The sequence below is a fragment of the Carcharhinus amblyrhynchos genome, chromosome 10 (genome assembly GCF_965287045.1).
Source record: "Carcharhinus amblyrhynchos chromosome 10, sCarAmb.v2.hapA, whole genome shotgun sequence".
Classification (NCBI taxonomy): Eukaryota; Metazoa; Chordata; class Chondrichthyes; order Carcharhiniformes; family Carcharhinidae; genus Carcharhinus; species Carcharhinus amblyrhynchos.
Window position 1 is genome coordinate 69,633,527 of NC_137333.1, and position 21,512 is coordinate 69,655,038.

The following is a 21,512-nucleotide window of genomic DNA, read 5'->3' on the forward strand; positions in this document are numbered from 1 at the left end:
GTTATGTTGGTTGTTCATCCCAGAGAAGGAACCAATATGAAAAAGTAATGTTTGGTTAACACTCAATAAAAGGTTACAGAGATCGCAAGTTGTCATGCACGCATTGAATGCTACAAACGAGCACTACATTGACTAACTTTTTTAAAAACGTGATTTTATTAAAAACTTTTTTGTATTCTGGAAGTGTCAGAGGCTCAAAATAAGATATTGTCTTGACAGTTGTTGCCGTTAATTTTCATAATGTCATTTTGAAGTGTTAACGTGGTGCATATCAACATTATTTTCAATATTTAATTGTTTTTGCTACGGCTTCATGGAATCTTGCAAGTTGATAACTGATCATAACTGTTGCACATTTTGCTTTGAATTCAGAAGAGCAATTCTCCATGTTGACCAATGCTATCCAGACCAGTTTTAAAGTTCTACCATTTCTGAAACCATATTGCTATAGCAAAAGAGAAGGCTGCATTGTTAAAGGTTCTGATACACTCTGGTACAGAGGAAGGATTTTGGAAGTAATTGGAGGATCAGTTAAGGTGAGATGTGTACAAGTGTTGGTGCATTTGTAAATATGCTAGTAAAGCCTAGGGTTCTGGAAACCTGACGTTGATAGAAATATGGTGTTTAGACTTTCTTTCTACAGAATGTAATATAGTTTCTGTGATAGCCTGAACAGTACATGTGGATTGGGGTAAAAACTTCCCAGTGGTGCTTGCTAAGCTAATACTGCTAGGGTTTTTAGAATGTATAAATATCATTGAGGAAATAAAGCACTTTTTTCTTCCAAGCATTTGTGTACATGTTGAGTACACTTGGCTTACTCAATATCTGCAACATGTACGTACATGCTGTGCCCTTCCCAATCCCAATCCCAACACCACGCTCAATTGTATTGATGTGACATTTTGTTTTTCTTCAGACTCCGTTAGAAATTGGGTTACAAATTAATTCAGATTTATCCTTTTGTAGCAAGTAGAGATGGAAATCTTTCACTTTTATCAGTCTAGACTGACTGAGCAATGAAAGGGCCCACTGCATCGTGGAGCTTTCATGTAAAGTTTTTTAAAGTCATTAAAATTATTTTACATTGAATAAAGCATATAGTTAAGTAAAAGAGCCTGGTGCCCTTTCTAAAATTATTATAAAATGATATTAAAAAGAAAAATAATGGCATTGTTATTATGGATAATTCATTGCTCACCACTCTGCTCAAAGGGAGTGTTGATAGTATGAATTAGGCACAGGAATAGGCTAGTTGGCCCCACAAGCCTCCTCTGCCATTCAGTAAGACCATGGATGATGTAATTTTAACCTCAACTTCATATTCCTGCCTAACCCTGATAACCGTTCAGCTCTTATTTATCTGCTTCTCCCTTAAAGATATTCATAGACTCTGCCTCAAACCACTATTGAGAAAGAGATTTCCAAAGTGTCAAATCCTTTGGAGAGAAAATGTTTCCTCATCTCTCGTAACTGGGCAATTTTTTATTTTTAATCAGTGGTCCTCAATTCTCTCAGGAAGAAACATTTTTACACATCCACTCTGTCAAATTGTGTTTCAATCAAGTTGCCTCTTACTTTCGTAAACTTGAGTGGATACAAACCTAGCCTGTCCAACCTTTCCTCATAACTTGTTCATTCCAGGTATTAATTGATGAAACCTTCTCTGAACTGCTTCAACACGTTTATAACCTTTACTAATTTCATAGTTTCAAGAGCTAAAACTTGCAAACTATTTTAAGAGTGTGCAAGTTTTTGTGATTTGGAAGGGTGCCTCACTTTAGGTATGTATGTAGTAAATGGAAGCAGGAGTAGGGCATTTGGCCCTTTGGGCCTAATCCACCATTCATTATGATCGCAGCTGATCGTCAAAGTCAGTAGTCTCTGATCCTGCTCCCTCCCACCCCCAAGCCCTTCATCCTTTTAGCCCCAAAAGCTATATCTAATTCCTCCTTGAAATCGCATGTTTTGGACTCGACCACTTTCTGTGATAGTAAATTTCAGGCATTCATCACACTCTGGGTGAAGAAAATTCTCATCTCAGTCCTAAAATGTTTACCCCTTATCCTCTGTTCATACCACTGCCTTCCAAATGCTGTGCTATGAAATCCTTGATCATGGACTTTGGCAACTTCCCTACTATCAGCATTAGGCTCATTGGTCTGTTTATTCCCGGTTTTCTCCTTACTTCCCTTTTTTGAATAGCGGGCTAAAATTAGCTACCTTCCAATCTGTAGGAGCCATTCCAGAGTCCAAAGAACTTCGGAAAACAACCATCGGAAATAGTTTGGTTTCTTTTGTGCGCATGGGTAATCTTGCTTTTCGCATATTGGAGAAAGCCTCTGTATATGGGTCCTCATATTTGTGTGATTTTAATATAGCCATTTCCTTTCATTTTTATGCATAGGCAGTTTTATGTTAGATTAAGTTGGACATCAGCAACCAGTTCCACCCCTGACCTTGCAATGGGAGGGAAGATGTTGAAACAGTTCAAGTCTTGAAGAACTTTGGCTGTGATGCCTGGGACTTGTTGAGTTGCCTGCAATATCTTCCTTACACAAGATAATCAGAAGGGCAATCCTAGAGCTGTTTGACGCTATTAATGATTCCTTCCATTGTTTTTGCTGATTGAGTATAGCCTGTGGTGATACTGGTTAGGTTAAATTTATCCTGCTTTTACTGACATGGCATACCTGGGCAATCTTTCACACTTTCGATAGTTGCCATTTCCTGTGACAACCCTTTCTATTTGCTTCCCACATCGTTGCTGCTATGCTTCAGAACTTGTGATTACTTTTGACATGTCCTCCTCTGCCTGCTTTTCAACTAGTTGCACTTTTTGCTGCTTGGTAACTCAACAATCCATTTTTTAAAATAAAGTTTTATCATTGCAAAGAAAAATAAATGTAAAAACTTGGTGATGTAAAATGATGGGCCATATTTTCTGCTTATAATATTTCAGTATCCATCATACTTTATATGCTGGGCCCATAACCTTCCATAAAATATCACACATCTGACTCCTTATGCAATACTGTCTAGCTTTCAGATAATTTACAAACATGTTGAAGATTTTGCTGTATTGCTTCCCATATTATTTTGTGAACATTTAGTTCTAAGAAAACTATGGATAATGCAAGAATATAACTAACACTTCCTTAAATAAAATATTCTGATTTTAATATTTGAAAATTACATTTGCTTGATAAGTATAATTATTCATTCATCGTCTTGATGGTAGGTGCAATATGTCGATCGTGGATACACGGAAACAATCCCTCAATGCCATGTTTATCCAGTGTTAATGTATCCTGATATTCCTGAGCTTTGTTTGCCATTTCAGCTTTTTGGAGTAGCACCTGTAAGTATATCATGCACAAGATTTGGATAAAGTGTAATTGACTATACAAGTTGCATGTTTTTGGTAACCATGTTTGTTGCCCACAGAAGAATGATCTATCCTGAAGAGTCCTATTTTTAAAACTCAGTACCCAGAGGATTCCTTGGCATAGCTCTGAACACAGCACCTATTTGGGCCGTCGTGAATCATGCATTCTAACAATATGTTCCATCCGTTTCAGTTGATGCAACATTAACATAGCTTCTATAATTGCATGTCTGTGTCTTGGGGGAGACAATAATTTGTTCTTTGTTCTAGAATTGCAAGATCCTTCTAAGATCATGTTGGTATTCAAGGATGAGTTATGGCATCTGTTAGCTCTCTAAGTTTCAAAACAGTCAAGAAGTGAGAATACACTTAGCCAGATAGACTTAAAATTTAATAATGGATCCCATTACCATGACTCTCAAACTTGAGTATGGGAATGGGCTGAGCTAGCATGTTGAATTCGATGGTGAACCCCTCAACCATTTTGGGATAGATGGATCCCAAGATATGTGAAGTGAGGGACATTTTCCAAAACTTCACCATGCAAATCAATTGATGGCTTCTGTGAATTTGTTGTGGGTTGGCAGGGGAATTTAGTCTTGTGTTCAGAGCAAGTACCATGCTCCTGTAGAATATTCTAATGCCAGAATACATTATTAAGGATGTTACAAGAGGAAATTCATAATATCATAATGCAGGCAGAGTTAACGTGGCTTTTTGAAAAGGAAATGATTTTTTTTTGAGGTAGTAACAAGCAAGGGAGAACTCATAGATGTGAATTTCCAATTGGTGTTTGATAATGTGCCTAATCAAAGATCACTACACAAGATAGGGTGTAACATTAAAATAGATCAGGGATTGGCTGGCTAATGAAACAAAAGTGGGGATAAATGGGTTGCTTTTAGGTTGGCAATGTAATTAGTGGAGGGTCACAGGGATCCTCCACTAATTGCTGGGGCCTCAACGTTTACAAGTTTGATTTGTATGAAGAGACTGAATGTATGGTTGCTAAAGTTGCTGATGACACCAATATAGATAGGGAAAGTTTATCTAGAGGGGGCAGAGAGTCTGAAGAGAGATATAGAGAGTGGACAAAGAATTGGCAGCTGGAATATAGCATGGGAAATGCGAACTCATGCACTTTGATAAGAAGAGTGGAAAAAAGGTATATTAATTAAATGAGAGAGATTGCAGAACTTGGTGATAAGAGAGGGATCTGGTGTCCTGGTACATGCATCGCAGAAAGTTAGTATATAGATAAAGCAAATGATTAGGAAGGCAAATGGAATATTGGTATCTTTTGCAAACGGAATGGAATATAAAAGTAGGTCTTCCTGCAACTTTAAAGAGCATTAATGAAATCACATCTGGAATAGTGTGAAACAGCTTTGGCTTCATTTTTAGAAAAATGACATAATTGCATTAGAAGTGCAGAGAAGGTTCACCCACTTCATTCCTGGGATGGAAGGTATATCCTGTGAAGAAAGGTTGAACAGGTTGGGTCTAAACTCATTGCACTTGGGCATTGGTGAGGCCGCAGCTGGAATACTGTGTGCAGTTTTGGGCGCCGCACCTGCGCAAGGATATTTTGGCCCTGGAGGGAGTGCAGAGGAGGTTTACTAGGCTGATACCGGAGTTGAGGGGATTGAGCTATGAGGAGAGGCTGAATAAACTAGGCTTGTACTCGTTAGAGTTTAGAAGAATGAGGGGAGATCTCATTGAGACGTATAAGATGATGAATGGGATGGATAGGATAGAGGTGGAGAGACTCTTCCCGCTCAAAAAAGACAGTAGGACTAGGGGGCACAGCCTCAAGATAAAGGGGAGGCGGTTTAGAACGGAGTTGAGGAGGAACTTCTTCACTCAAAGGGTGGTGAATCTCTGGAATTCTCTGCCCGTTGAAGTGGTGGAGGCTGCCTCGCTAAATATTTTTAAGAAGCGGGTTGATGGGTTCTTGATAAGAGAGGGGATTAAGGGTTATGGGGAGAGGGCCGGAAAGTGGAACTGAGCCACAACAGATCAGCCATGATCTTATTGAATGGCGGGGCAGGCTCGAAGGGCTAGATGGCCTACTCCTGCTCCTATTTCTTATGTTCTTAAGAATGAGTAGTGATCTTACTAAAATCTGGAAGATCCTGAGGGGACTTGACAGGCTAGATTTCAGGATGCTGTTTCCACTCCTGAGCAGAACAATGGGACACAGTTGTCTCTCCTCAGCAGACAATGGCGACTAAGTCATTTGAAAATATTTTTGATGGACAAGTGATTCAAGGGTTATGGGGGTGCAGACAGGAAAGTGGCATTGAGACCACACCAGATTAGCCATGATGTTGAATGGCACAACAGACTTGAAGGCCAAAGTGGCATTCTCCTATTCCTTGTGTAGGATTCTGCAAATATGCTATCTGTTGTAATTCTTTAGTGTGAACACCAACTAGTGCATCAGCATAATGTAGTTCTGTAACCGAAGTGGTTGTTTTGAGCTAGCCCTTCACCTGGTTACAGGTGAAGAATTTACAGCTGATGTATCTGGAAAAAGATAGGGAGGAACGTTTCCACTTATTAAAGGACACATTTAATTGGCAAAAGCAACATTAAAAACCTTTTCCCCATGTTATATGTGGCATGGTGTGATAGTGTTGGAAGCAGGTTCAATTGAAGCATTCAAAAAGGAAGAATGTTCAGGGCTACAGGGAGAAGATGAGAGGATGGCTTACACAATGGGCCAAATGATCACTTCCTCAGTTATAACGATTCTGAAGTTCAGCAATAATTATCACCATTTAAACGTTTACTTGCTCCTCAATCACCAGCCCTAATTTTCCAGCTGTCTGTAGTGTTGAACCATTGGGCATACTTTTGCATTTGCTTTAATATCGAGTCTTTCATGACAGTTTTTAGATGAAGACTGCCAACAGTGCATGTTGGAGAGAGGTGGGGAATCTCTGTCTAAACAGCAACTTCCAGATTTGATCATTTAACTGCTTGTCTGAAGAAGTTTTGTTCAACATAGTGTTATAATGGTACCATTGGTCTCATTGTTATTTTTAACTCAAAATCCGAGCATTAAATTGGTCAGTTTTCAGAATAGAAAATAAAAAATTAGTTTACCTGGAGTCTAAACGTAAAGAAATCTACTTGGAGAATGAAATGTCTATAAAATGCTTAACAAAATAAGGGAAGTTCGTGAGCCTGTAGTCAATTGTTTTATCTGTGGATGGGGGTGGAGGGTCTAGTTGTTACTTTGTTTTGGGTCTGTGCACGAGAGCTAGACCTTCACGCAGTATCAGCTCAATTTTTCTTGACTAAGGATTGGTTCAAACTTGGGGAATATTACCAGAGAATGGTATGCTGGATCTGCTATTTAAATCATTGGCTATCTGTTTAATACTAATATTTATGATCGCTCTTTATGCTCAGACATTTCTGTACTCTAATTTTTAAGCTGTAATGTTACATACTCCTCTTTGAAAAATGTTAACTAACCCTCGTAAATAAAACTGCAGTTAAAACCCATTCATTCTAAGTTTCGAATTAATTGACAACTTTTACAGGTGGGAAACAAGTGGCAGGAAGATGCTATTGACACACTCAGAGAATTACTTTTTCAAAGAAATTTGGAGGTGGAGATCATGGTAATTATTTTTCATCCCATACACAATAGTTTTGTGCAAACATCTAATCAGAATGATTCATGTATAGCATTAATGTTGGCTTATTGTACTTCATAACCTAAAATAGTTTTCAACACTAATGCAAGTGTAACTTAACTGAAGGAACTTATTTGTATATATGTACAAATTAGTATATGCATCATGATTTGGATTTTTTTCACTACAGACAAGGTTTTAGTGGTTAGATTTATAGTTGAGTTGGTTTATAGAATATATATTTTAGATATAACTACTACATGTGCACATGAAGGCAACGTACTTTTTGATTAAAAACGAGAGTGCAATTGAGTTATCGCAAAGGTGGACACCCATATGTGACATTTTTTAAAAAAAGAACTTTAATGCAATTAAGGTAATTTATTAAACCGTAGAAACCAACAATCTGATAGGAAAATTGGATATAGCGAGTAACCCTGACAAGATACAAAATAGCAAAGCCATGGTGGCTGGAGTCTTTGCATGCAATGACCTGTAATCAGGATTGGCTAGAAGTGGAAGTGAATTGTTGATCATTCCTGTTTATTTTCCTTTTGAAGTAGTGTATCTGGATATCCTTTTGATAGGAGCTATATACTTACAAAAGTATGAATCAGGAGAAGGCCATCAGGCCCCTCTGTTGTGTCATTTTATAAGATCATGTTTTTTGTAGCCCCTACTTCCTTGTCTGCCCCTATAGCCTTTGATTTCCCTTGTCAGTCAAGAATCTGAGAGACTTGGTCTTAAAAATATTCAATGACCCTACTTCGACTGTGTTGAAGAAAAGAACTTCACAGAAAATATTTCTCCTCATCTCTGTCTTAAATGGGAGACCCCTTATTTTTAAAGTGTGTCACCTGGTTCCTGTTTCTTACAACAGGGGAAGCATCGTTTCAGCACCTGACAAGTCCCCTCAGGGTCACATATGTTTCAATAAGATAGAATCGGAGAATCCTTACAATGCAGAAGGAGGCCATTTGGCTCATTGAGTCTGCACTGATCACAATCCCACTCAGGCCCTATTTCCTTGACCCCACATTGGTACCTTGCTAGTCCCCCTGACATAATGGGGCAATTTAGCATGGTCAATCAACCTTACCGCCACATCTTTGGACTGAGAGGAAACCAGAGCACGCAGAGGAAACCCACGCACACACAGGGTGAACATGCAAACTCCACACACAGTCACCTGAGGCTGGAATTGAACCCACGTCCCTGGCGCTGAGGCAACAGTGCTAACCTCTGTGCCAAGGTGTTGCCCTCTTCCCTCATTCTCCTAAACGCCAATGGATACAGGTTTAACCTGTCCAACCTTCTGTCATAAGATAACCTCTTCATTCCAGAAAATGACAGACTTATCAATTTAACATGAAATTACGAAGAAGTTACCTGAAGCTATGTCCATGATTCTTACAACAGTGGAGCAGGTACAGCACTGACACATCAAATGCCACCTGGGATTAAGATCAATTGAAGATAGGTTGGATCAGCATTGCTTGTGTGTCTACTCTAGATTTAGTAGGAAAGGGAGTGATCTAATTAAGATATGCAAGTAATAAAATTTATATTAACTAATTCTAGGTTCAATCGGAAAATTACATAGAAACACCATTAGTTGATCTTCGTTTTGATGGAATGTCTGTTTCTTGCTTTATGATTCTCCATAACCATGCTGTTCAAGATGAAATGGCGTCAGTAATGTTAAAGGTAAGATTGCACGTTTAACCAAATTTAATTGCCACTTTACTGGCAATCAACATATCTCACTTTGGTACTGGAGAAGTTTGCAAACATTTTTGAAGTAAGTGAACTGTGCCCATGTTAAAGGGGAATAATTTAAAGCCAACCGTCTCATAAAGGCCTATTAACATAACAGAAACTATATATGAATGGATTGGAGGAATATCTGCACAGAAGTAGCTTAATCACAGAATGGTTATAACACAGGAATTTGTTCGGCCTGTTGTGTCCAAACCAGCTCTCTGATAGCAACTTATCCAATTTTTGAAAACCACCATTGAATCTGCCTTCTTTCAATCACTCCACCAATGACAGCATGGATCCTAAACTAAAATTCTTTCCCCTCTGCCCCATTGTCCTTCAGTCGTCTGTTTAACACTCTTTAAAACCAGCTATTTAACCAAGCTTTTGCTCACCTGCCTGTCTTAATGGCACTCTGTAGTTTGGTCATGATGCTCCTTTGAAGATCTTGGGATGTTTACCACGGTAGAGGTGCTATGTAAATGCATGGTAGTATACGGTGATGGTTTATAAACCAGTGTAGATAGGAAGGTTCACTTTTCCTGAATATAGAATTCACATGGAGCCAGTTGAAAAACTGACCCAGAAGAAGTTCTTAGTGAAAGCTCATTAAGAGTGTGTAAATTTCCTTGAGATTTGTAAAGGAGTGGTCCATCCTCAGAGGATTTCGTTTCTTACCTAATGAAGTTTGAAATTTTTTGAAGGATGTAGATCTTGCCCAACCCTTTTGTTTGATGGTGGGGAGCACACATCTGTGTATATTTTTGTCACTCAAGGGGCCACTGAGCAAATTTTGGAAACATGAGGTTTGGCATAACAAACAACTGATTTTTGTTTTTAAATTTGGGGTTTTAAGGAAAGAATTGCTGAGCTAAAGAACAGTAATGTCATACCAATAAATCAAGTTTTTAAAAAAGGGTAAGTATTAAAAATAACGAATGTGAGAAGATCAGTGTGTGAGAGTGGATGCATAAGGCTGTCTCACAGCCCCTCAACTCACCCAGTATCGTACGCACTGACCAACCACCTACTCAGTCTCTTGTACTTACTGACTCCAACTCATCCACATTCTCTCACTGTCATACTCCCAACCCCACACATGCACACCATCCCTCCTGGCCATCCATCTGTCATATTGAAAGCAAACAGAAGATTTTTTAAATGTATTTTGTAATAAAACATACTAAATGAACTTTTCTGTCACAGAAATGTTGTCCTGGCCTAAATAATGGAAATATGCCTGAAGAGAATTGGGATTTAATGCACGAGGTAAAAGTATTAGCATTAATTTTAGTCAGTTGTTAATTCCAAACATCCATTTATCGCTGCTTTTCAATGGAAACTCAACCAGATTTTGTATGTTGGCTATATTTTAGGATTGGCAGAGTTGCTTTGTTGCTATTTAATTATTTTTAGGTTATGCAAACAGTACATATCATCTGATTTGCAGAAAGCTCAATCATCACTAGCGTCCACCTTGACATCAAATACAGGCATATGAATACATTGGGAAGAGGCTACCATTGCCTTTAATTTGAGTTTTCCAAATGGTGATGTTCTCGCTTGCACAGTTACAACTGCGACAAAACTCAGGTTGATCCCATAAAATAGTCCAGTTGATCAACACAACTCCATATCTACCCCTTTCACAACTGGTAGATTGTGGTTACATTGTGTAATATATATCTTGTGTACAATAGCATTTTACCAAGCTTACATCAATAACACTCTGAATCTTGTATCCATAGTAAGAAATGCAAAGACAGCAAGATTTTGGGGATACAACTGCACAGTATTCTGATTTGTACTTGTATCATGTGGCATGGTGGCACAGTGGTTAGCATTGCTGCCTCACTGCACCAGGGACCCAAGTTCTATTCCGGCCTTGGGTTACTATGCAAATGCCACAATCCCCTCGTGGCTGTGTGGGTTTCCTGTGGGTGCTTCGGTTTCCTCCCACAGGTTAGGTGAATTGTGTGGGGATACAGGCACAGGATGGAGGAAAGGGCCTGGGTAAAGTACTTTGTCAGATGAGTTTGTGCAGACCTGATGGGCCAAATGGTCTCATTTTGTACTGTCAGGATTCTGTAATCTCTGGTTTTCTATCATCACATGGTCAAAAGTTGTGAAATTCTGATTGTGTGTCTCGCCCTCGTGAACTATTTATTTAAATGCATCTGCTGTTCGGATTTATATATTCAAATCAAAAGACCTTGCTTAATTTTGCGATTGACTCAAAATTTGAGCATTGTTGAAAAATCAAAGTACTGGGAATACACCGCTCATGACTAGATTTTCAAAGGTTGGTGTTATGATCTTGGTTAAAACCAGTAATTTTTAAAATGGATTCCACAGTTTAGAACACAATTTTTACAAAAGTCAAATTGATAAACACAACTCCATATCTACCCCTTTCACAACTGGTGGATTGTGGTTACAATATATATGTAAAATTGTGGTTAATTATAAACACATGAAATAAATAACCAATACAATCAAGATGGATCTTGCAAATTGGCTTTGCGTACATAATGAGTGAAGTGCTATGAATCTTAGTTGATAGAGCACAACAAACTCCATGGCTGGAGCGTGGTCGGAAAATCCTGCCCTCAGTTTCCTTAGAAACTGAAAGGGTCTGTTTCCTTTCCTTGTTTCCCTTTTTAATTAGGGGCAGTTTCAAAAATGTAAGCTTTGAAACTACAGATTCCATGATATTGGTTAAAAAGATGTGAAGTATTACATAATGCACAAGTCACTTCTTCAGAAATTGAAAGTGAAACGTGAGTTGAACTTGTTCCAAATATGCAGATGAGTAAGTGTAAATGGTAGCATCCACTGGAGGAAGATTGATATGTGGAAAGTTTGCATATTTTTAAATCTGATCATGGATTGGGCAATCTCTGAATTTGTTATTTCTAAATATCTGAATTGAGATTAGCATGCCTTTTTTAAAAAAAATCCCTTATTTGCTAATTACTTAACACATAAAATTCTGGAAAAGCACAACAAATTAGTCAGTATTTGGGGGGGTGACTGAAAGTAAATGTTAATTTGACCCTTTTGGGTAGAGCTGTTCCATCAGTGTAGCATGCTTGGAGAAACCTGGTGACATTGGACCTATTGGTTTCCGAAGCTTTCAGCAATTGATGCGTTTTTTGCATTGTTTAAGTCTGTTGTAGCTTAATTTGTAGAGATAGTTATGGTTAACCAGCAGCTAGTTTTGTTATGTGTACCATATCACAAGACTATCGATTAGCTGGATGTGGTCTTTTATTTGGTTAGCAATTCTTATATTCCATTCTAAACTTTTAGATGCACAGTAATCAGAGCAAACCATAGGGAAATGTATGTAAAGTGAATTCATGTAAGTAAAGTATTTCTATTTCGAAATTATTTCTGCATTTCCATAGATCTAATAAATGGAGACATCTGGACAAAGCTCAGTCTTAGACACACTAGTCATGAAAGAATAAGTAGTCTATCTAATATGTTGGAAATCTGTGTTCACAGGATTTACTGCCTTCACATTTTGAAACCCTTATTCTGCCAGAATATGATTATCCATTATTACCTTTACCTGGAAAGGTTTTCCCTGTAACTGTAAAGCACCTAGAAACTCCCAATCAGGTATGTATACTACGTTTCTGGATAGAGGGATTTCAGGTAGACATTGACTTAACTGAGGGCTGTTAAAATTCTACTTTATTGAATCTGCTAGTTTAAAATGATATTCCTGCAATCTAGAGAGGAACCACATACTCCTCAGTTTGGGAGGGCAAAGATGCATGCGGAATTTTTCTTTCTAAGAAAAAAAATGAGGGTGAGAATGATGCTTTTTGGTTGGAAACATGTTATTCTTTTCTCCTCTTTGTAACCCTCCCACCATATAACTTGGCAGAGGATGTTGGGTGGTGAAATAGTACATTATAATTCCAACATGGCTGCAGCAGAGATTAGGGCACATCTGTAGTTTGCTATATATATATTGTATATATCAATGTATCATATTTAAAGTTGAGCCATGACAATTTCCTACAGGGATATTAACACCTGAGTTGTCCGTACATTTTCTCTTGGCCCTATTTTGTGAGGATGGCATGGGCTTGAATAATTCTGTCCTGCAATTCTCCACACCCTTGTACCCCTTGACGCACCCCTCCCCCAAGAAGTCTGCTCATGATGATCCTGCATGTCCAAGAGGTCCACAAAATTGAGGGGCATAAACAGGTTGGACAGAAGCTTTTTCCAAGGGTGGAAGTGTTAATTACAAGGGGCACATGTTCAAGGTGAGAGGCAGATGTGCAGGGGAAGTTTTTCAGTAGTGGGTACCTGGGATGTGCTGGTGGAAGCAGGCACATTAGAAACATTTAAGAGACATCTTGATGGATACATAAATAGGGAGGAAATAGAGGGATATGAACCAAGTAAGGGCAGAGGGTTTGTTTATTTAGGGCACCATGATTGGCACAGGCTTGGCTGGGGGGCGGGGGGGGGGGGGCGCCTGTTCCTATGTTGTACTTTCCATTGTTCTTTGTGCCAGCTCCTAGATAAATGTTTCACTTTGCTTCCAAAGCTTGAATGTGTCTGCTTCTGGTAACGAAAAATATAGACACCATATTCCAGATGCTGTCTGACCAGAGCACAATGCAGTTTGATTACTACTTCCTCTGACCCCATAACAGTAGCATAACTCTACTGTTATGACGATCTGATAGGCGGCACAGTGGTTAGCACTGCTGCCTCACAGCGCCAGGGATCTGGGTTCGATTCTCCTGGGTGACTGGCTGTTTGAATTTTGCACGTTCTCTGTGTTTGAATAGGTTTCCACCTCGTGCTCTGATTTCTTCTTACAGTCCAAACGTGTGTAAATTAGGTGGATATCAATGGTAAATGCATGGTGTGTGGGAGTGGGCCTGGGTAAGATGTTCTTTCGGAGAGTTAGTGCAAAATGGCTGCCTGCTGCACTGTGAATCTTTATAAAGAAGAAATTTAGATAGATGGCCAAAAACTTGGTCAAAGAGCATCTTATAAGAGGAGAGAGGCGGAAAGGCTAGGATGGGGAACTCTTTAGAGATTAGATAAAAGCATGACCACCAATTGTAGAATAATTGAAGTCAGTGGACGTGGATTCTAATGTTGGAGCAATTGAATAAGTGGAAATAGGTACAAGATTGAATGTATGAGATTTTGGACATAGAGGAGGAGAAATCCTTTTTAGTTGTGAAGCTGTGAAGTTGACTAGCATCATTTGGTGATTGGAGCAGAGACCAAGACAACATTTAAGAATAGGTTAGTTTGATTGAAGGAATAAAGGGGTATGGAAAAAGAGGCGCATGGTGTTAAAATTGCTGCTCATGTGGAACATGCAGCACATTTTGTTCAGACTGAATGGCCTGTTACTTTGTAATTCTACACAATTTTTAAATTTTCTTAAGGTGTACATTTCAATTGGTCCAAGGAGAGAGATTGAATCTGACAGTGACACAGATGATAGTGGCATAAGCTATGAACCTGAAGATGATCTTGAACGAGCTTTGAGAGAACTTAATCAGAATGCAGAGACACTTGCTTTACTCTCAGACTTCAGATCAGGTATAGTAAGAGACTTAGTGTGTTGTCTGTGTTGTCAGAACAAACAGCATTTTAACCACAGCAAAATTTATGTAATGTAAATTGCAAGCATTGCGATGATGTAAAATGGTTATAATCGTAACTATAGTAAACTTGGCCTTGCTTGTGCCAACTTTTTCTGTATTTAACAATTGTTAAATGGGTGAAAATGAACCAAAATTTGCAGTACTGAATGTTTGTGACAGCTATATCCACTTTGCATCCTGTTCACTACTCAAGGTTACGAGTAAATGTGAGTTATGTATCTTATCATGTTAGGAATATAGAGAGCAAGCTGCTTGGCCCATCGTGCCTGCTGTGCCATCCAAACAATACAGCTGATCATCTGTCTCTTGTGCCATTTTTCCCCACTATCCTATACAACTTGATGTGAGTAGTTATCCAGAATCAATTGATTTCTGTCTTGAACATGGTGACTGAATTTCCATTGTCCTCAGGTAGAGAATTTCAAAAATTCACTGCCCTCTGAGTGAATAAATTTCCTCCTCGTCTCAGCCTAAAATGGCCTGCCCCTTATTTGGAGACTGCCCTGGTTCTGGACTCATCAGCTTGGGGAAATGTTGTATCCACATCTATCCTATCATGTCCTGTAAGAATTTTGTAAGTTTCAATGCGATCACCCATCATTTTTCGGAAGCCTCGAGAATAAGGGTCCAGTTCCTTCCATCTCTTCTCATAGATGATCTTGCCATCCCAGGGATTAGTCTGGTGGTGGTGCTCCATTTATGCATCAGTGGCAAGTATACCCTGCCTTTAAACTCGGAATCCAAAACTGTACTTGGTGTAATCTCACCAAGGCTCCATACAATTGCAGTAAGACCTCTTTACTCCCACATTTGAATCCCTTTGTGACGAAGGCTAACATACCTCTCTTAATTGTTTGTTGCTTTTGCGTGCTAACTTTTAATGACTCCTAAACAAAGACACTGGTACCTTTGAACATCAACACTTCCCAACCTCTCTCCATTTAAGAAATATCCTGCTTTTCTCTTTCTTACCCAAGTGGATAACTTCACATTTATTCACATGATATTCCATCTGCCACATTTCTGCCCATGCAGTTGGTCTTTCCCAATCCCCTTGAAACCTCATTGCATCCTCCCCACAACTTGCATTTCATCTAGTTTTCTATCAGCAAATTTGGAAATATTACGTTTGGTCCCCACAGGACTAGTGCCAGAAGACTGGACCAAAGCAAATGTTGTCCCCTTGTTCAAGAAGGGGAGTAGAGACTGGCCTGGTAATTATAGACAGTGAGCCTTACTTCTGTTGGCAAAATTTTGGAAAGGATTATAAGAGATAGGATTTATGATCATCTAGAAACAAATAATCTGATTAGGGATAGTCAACATGGTTTTGTGAAGGGTAGGTCGTGCCTCACAAACTTTGAGTTCTTTTAGAAGGTGACCAGAGAGGTGGATGAGGGTAAAGTAGTTGATCTGGTGTATATGGATTTCGGTAAAACGTTTGATAAGGTTCCCCACGGTAAGCTATTGCAGAAGATATGGAGACATGGGATTGAGGGTGATTTAGCAGTTTGGATCAAAAATTGGCTAGCTGTAAGAAGAGGGTGATGGGAAATGTTCATCCTGGAGTTCAGTTGCTAGTGGTGTACGGCAAGGATCTGTTTTGGGGCCACTGCTGTTCGTCATTTTTCTAAATGACGTGGATGAGGGGGTAGAAGGATGGGTTAGTAAAATTGCGGATGACACTAAAGCTGGTGGAGTTGTAGACTGTACGAAAGGATGTTGCAGGTTACTGAGGGACGTAGATAAGCTGCAGAGCTGGGCTGAGAGGTGCAAATGGAGTTTAATGCAGAAAAGTGTGAAGTGATTCACTTTGAGAACATAAGAACATAAGAAATAGGAACAGGAGTAGGCCAACTAGCCCTTCGAGCCTGCCCCGCCATTCAATAAGATCATGGCTGATCTGTCGTGACTCAGTTCCACATTCCCGCCCTCCCCCCATAACCCTTAATCCCCTCTCTCATCAAAAACCCATCAACCCGCTTCTTAAAAATATTTAGCGAGGCAGCCTCCACCACTTCAACGGGCAGAGAATTCCAGAGATTCACCACCCTTTGAGTGAAGAAGTTCCTCCTCAACTCCGTTCTAAACCGCCCCCCCTTTATCTTGAGGCTATGCCCCCTAGTCCTACTATCCTTTCTGAGCGGGAAGAGTCTCTCCACCTCTATCCTATCCATCCCATTCATCATCTTATACGTCTCAATGAGATCTCCCCTCATTCTTCTAAACTCTAACGAGTACAAGCCTAATCTATTCAGCCTCTCCTCATAGCTCAACCCCCTCAACTCCGGCATCAGCCTAGTAAACCTCCTCTGCACTCCCTCCAAGGCTAAAATATCCTTGCGTAAGTACGGCGCCCAAAACTGCACACAGTACTCTAGCTGTGGCCTCACCAATGCCCTATACAGCCGCAGCAAGACCTCCCTACTTTTATATTCAATCCCCCTCGTGATGAAGGCCAGCATCCCATTCGCCTTCCTGACCACCTGCTGCACCTGCAAGCTGGGTTTTTGCGACTCATGCACAAGGACCCCGAGGTCCCTCTGCACCGTCGCCTGCTGCAGTTTTTCTCCACGTAAGTAATAATCCTTCCTACCATTATTCCTACCAAAGTGGACCACCTCGCACTTGCCAACATTAAATTCCATTTGCCATTTCCTGGCCCATTCGCCCAGCCTATCTAGATCCTTCTGTAGACTCTCCCCACCCTCCGCACAATTTGCCTTTCCACCAATCAGGAATACAGAGCACTGGACTAATGGTAAGTTACTTGATAGTGTGGATGAGCAGAGAGATCTTGGTGTCCATGTGCATAGATCCCTGAAAGTTGGCATCCAGGTTGATGAGGTTGTTAAGAAGGCATACGGTGTGTTAGCTTTTATTGGTAGAGGGATTGAGTTTTGGAGCCATGAGGTCATGTTGCAGCTTTACAAAACTCTAGTATGGCCACACTTGATGTATTTGTGTACAGTTCTGGTCGCCACATTATAGGATGGATGTGGAAGCATTGGAAAGGGTGCAGAGGAGATTTACCAGGATGCTGCTTGGTATGGTGAGAAGGTCTTATGAAGAAAGGCTGAGGGACTTGAGGTTGTGTTTGTTAGAGAAGAAGGTTAAGAGGTGACTTAATAGAGGCATACAAGATGATCAGAGGATTAGATAGGGTGGACAGTGAGAACCATTTTCCTCGGATGGGGACATAGCATTAAATTGAGGGGTGATAGATATAAGATAGATGCCAGAGGTGGGTTCTTTACTCAGAGATTAGTAAGGGTGTGGAATGCCCTGCCTGCAATAGTAGTGGACTCACCAACATTAAAGGCATTTAAATGGTCATTGGATAAACATGACATTGGAATAGTGTAGGTTAGATGGGCTTTTAGATTGGTTTCACAGGTCGGCGCGACATGAGGGCTGAAGAGCCTGTACTGCACTGTAATGTTCTATGTTCTACATTCAAACCATTTATAGAGGTATAGAAAACAGGAGCAGGAGTAGACCATTAGCCCATCAATTCTGTTCTGCTACTCATTATTATCATGGCTGATCCTCAATGCCATATTCTCATGCTTTCTCCATACCCTTTGATGCCTTTAGAATCAGTTTTCTTCTTAAATATATTCATTGACTTGGCCTCCACAGCCTTCTGTGATAGAAGGGTTCATCACTCTTTTGAGTGAAAGAAGTTTCTTCTCTTCCTTGCTTCTAAATGGCCTACTTCATACCCTGAAAATGTAACCCCTTGTTCTGGACCCCAGCCAGAGGAAACAATAACCCTGCATCCAGTCTGTCCAGCTGTGTCAGAATTTTATACGTTTCAATTAAATCCCTCCCCGTTCTTCTAAATTCCAGTGAATACCAGCCCAGTCAACCAAATCTCCGCCCCCCCCCCCCCCCCCCCCCCACCGCCTCAATCTTGCCATCCGATGCATCAGTCATGAACCTTTGCTGCATACCCTCCATGGGAAATATATCCTTTCTTGGATAAAGAGACCAAAAAACACTACTCAGGGTGTGGTCTCACCAAGGCCCTGTAAGACATCCTCCTTTCTGTTCTCCAGTCTTCTTGTAATGAAGGCTGACTTACTATCTGTCTTCCTAACTTCCTGCTGTATTTGCATGTTTTGCTTTCAGTGTTTGGTGTACAAGGACACCCAGGTCCCTTTTGTATGCCAACATTTCCTAATCTGTCAACATTTAAATAATACTCTGCCATTCTCTTTCACTGGATAATTTTGCATGACTCAACTTGTCTGAATCACCTTGAAGCTGCTTAACATGCTCCTCACTACACTCAACCAAGTTTTGTGTTGTCAGCAGACATGGAAATATTTCATTTAGTTCCCTCAGCCAAATCATTGGTGTATTTTATGAATAACCTGGGAAGTACAGGCCAGTGAGCCTCACATCTGTGGTGGGTAAATTGTTGAAAGGTGCCAGAGGTAGTCGTAGAGGCGGGTACAATTTTGTCTTTTAAAAAGCATTTAGACAGTTACATGGGTACGTTGGGTATAAAGGGATATGGGCCAAATGCGAGCAATTGGGATTAACTTGGGGATTTTAAAAGGGCGACATGGACAAGTTGGGCTGGAGGGCCTGTTTCCACGCTGTAAACCTCTGAGTCTCGAACTGGACCCCAATCCTTAAAAGTCTTAAAGTGCATCAAGGTAGATAAATCCCCGGCATCTAATGAAATATATCCCAGGACACAGAGGATAGGGAGGAAATTGTGGGTCCCCTAGTAGAGATATTTGAATCATGGCCACAGGTGAGGTGCCTGAAGATTGGAGGGTAGCAAATGTGCCGTTGTTTAAGAAGGCTGCTGGGAAAAGCCTGGGAACCACAATCTGGTGAGCCTAATGTCTGTACTGGGTAATGTTAGAATGTATTCTGAGAGATCTATAGGCATTTAGAGAGGCAAGGACTGATTAGGGATAGTCAACATGGTTTTGAGTGGAAAATATTGTCTTGAATTTGATTAAGTCTTTTTGAAGGGTAACCAAGAATGTAGGTGAGTGCAGTGTAGTTGCTATTGTCTACATGGACTTTAGCAAGGCCTTTTACAAGATACTGCTTAAAAGGTTATCACATAAGGTTAAATCCCACAGGATCCAGAGTGAGGTAGCCAATTGGGTACAAAATTGGCTAGATGACTGAAGCCAGAGGGTGGTTGTAGAGGATTTTTTTTCAAACTGGAGGCCTGTGACCAGCAGTGTGCCTTGGGGATCAGTACTGAGTCCACTGTTGTTTGTCATTTGTATTAATGATTTGGATGAGAATTTATGGGGCATGATTAGTAAGTTTGCAGATGAAACCAAGATTGTTAGTATAATGGATAGTGAAGAAGGTTATCTAGGATTGCAATGGGAGTTTGATCAATTGGGCCAGTGGACCGATGAATGACAGCTGGAGTTTAATTTGGAGAAATGTGAGGTGATGCATTTTGGTAGATTTAATCGGGACAAGATCTACTCAGTTAATGGTAGGATGTTGGGGAGAATTATAGAACAAAGAGATCTAGGGGCACAAGTTCATACCTCCTTAAAAGTGAAGTCACAAGTGGACAGGGTAGTGAAGGCATTCAGCATGCTTGATTTCATCGGTTAGAACGTTGAATATAGAAGTTGGGATATCTTGCTGAAGTTGTACAAGATATTAGAAAGGCCACACTGGAATACTGTGTATAGTTCTGGTCACCCTATGATAGAAATAATATTACTAAACTAGAAAAAGCGCAGAAAAGATTTATTAGGATGCTGTCAGAACTTGATGGTTTGATAATAAGGAGATAGGTAATAATAAGGAATAAGGTAATAAGGAGAAGCTGGGTGGACTGGGACTTTTTTACCTGCAATGTAGGAGGCTAAGGATCTTGTAGAGGTCAATAAAATAATGAGGAGCATAGATAGTCAACATTTTTCCAAAAGATAGGGGAATCTAAAACTATGTGGCATAGATTTAAGGTGAGATACAAAAGATTCCAGAGGGACAATTTTTTTCCGGTGGATGGAGTATCTGGAACAATTCTGTCTTTCAAAAAGCATTTACAGTTACATGGATAAGGTGGGTACAGAGGGTTATGGGCCAAATGCAGGCAATTACGGCTAGCTTAGTGGTTTAAAAGCTGGGTGGCATGGACAAGTTGGGCCAAGAAATCTGTTTCCATGCTGTAAACCTCTGATTCTGAGCACTGATCCCTGCAGGACCCTGCTAGTCACCACCTGTCGCTTCAGAGAAAGAACATTTATTCCTACTCTACACTTCATATCTGCTAATCATTCTCAATTCATGCCACTATGTTACCCCCAAGCCCATATGATTTAATTAACCTCTTATTTGGTCCTTTATTAAAAGCATTGAAAATTCAAATACAGCCCATCCACTGGTTCATCTATATCTATTCTAATTAGTCCTCAAATACTCCTTAGGTTTGACATGCATTCCTGCCCATAAATCCACGTCAACTTTGTATAATCTTGTTGATATTTTCTTGGTGTTCTGTTATCACATCTGTTGTGAAGTGGAGGTTGGTCCTTACCTTGAGAGCTAACACCTAACCACTCAGGAGTGCCATGCATTATCTGTTAAGCGTATGAGAAGTGGTACAATCTACTCTTCAGCAACTTTTTGTGGTTAAAGATAATTCTGACAAGCTCTTTCAAAAAAAAATCAACAAGTAAGACTTTGTTCTCTGGTTAACTAAGCTATTAACAAACCGAATAAAACACTATTCTAATGGAATGCTGTTTAGATAAATACAATTCCCACTTATTAACAAAAGAATAGAATGTTAGTCACTCTTTCAATTCCAGCTAGGATTGCAATCTTCCAGAACCTTCTAGTTTTGTCTAATTTCTTCTGTCTCAAATCTGTCCTTCCTTGGTTCCTTTGCTATTCAGATGAGGTTTTGAGCTAAAAACTGAGCTGTGGCAGAGGGCACTGGTTGTCTCTCCTTTTTGTCCTACTGCCGGTTCTTTTATACCTGTGATGATACATCCATATCCCCTACAATATGATTATTATTAGGTTACCAAAACATCAATTTCCAATCTGACA

At 40.0% G+C, this 21,512-nt stretch overlaps 1 protein-coding gene across 1 annotated transcript in view; it reads left to right on the forward strand.

Moving 5' to 3' along the window:
* rnf17 (ring finger protein 17) overlaps window positions 1–21,512 on the forward strand; it is a 137,572-nt gene that overhangs the window by 109,003 nt on the left and 7,057 nt on the right. The window contains exons 29-35 of the mRNA XM_080197804.1: window positions 373–536; window positions 3,242–3,361; window positions 6,943–7,023; window positions 8,620–8,745; window positions 10,006–10,068; window positions 12,310–12,426; window positions 14,235–14,391. Of these exons, the coding sequence (XP_080053930.1) occupies window positions 373–536; window positions 3,242–3,361; window positions 6,943–7,023; window positions 8,620–8,745; window positions 10,006–10,068; window positions 12,310–12,426; window positions 14,235–14,391 (828 nt within the window). The remainder of the gene's footprint in view (window positions 1–372; window positions 537–3,241; window positions 3,362–6,942; window positions 7,024–8,619; window positions 8,746–10,005; window positions 10,069–12,309; window positions 12,427–14,234; window positions 14,392–21,512) is intronic.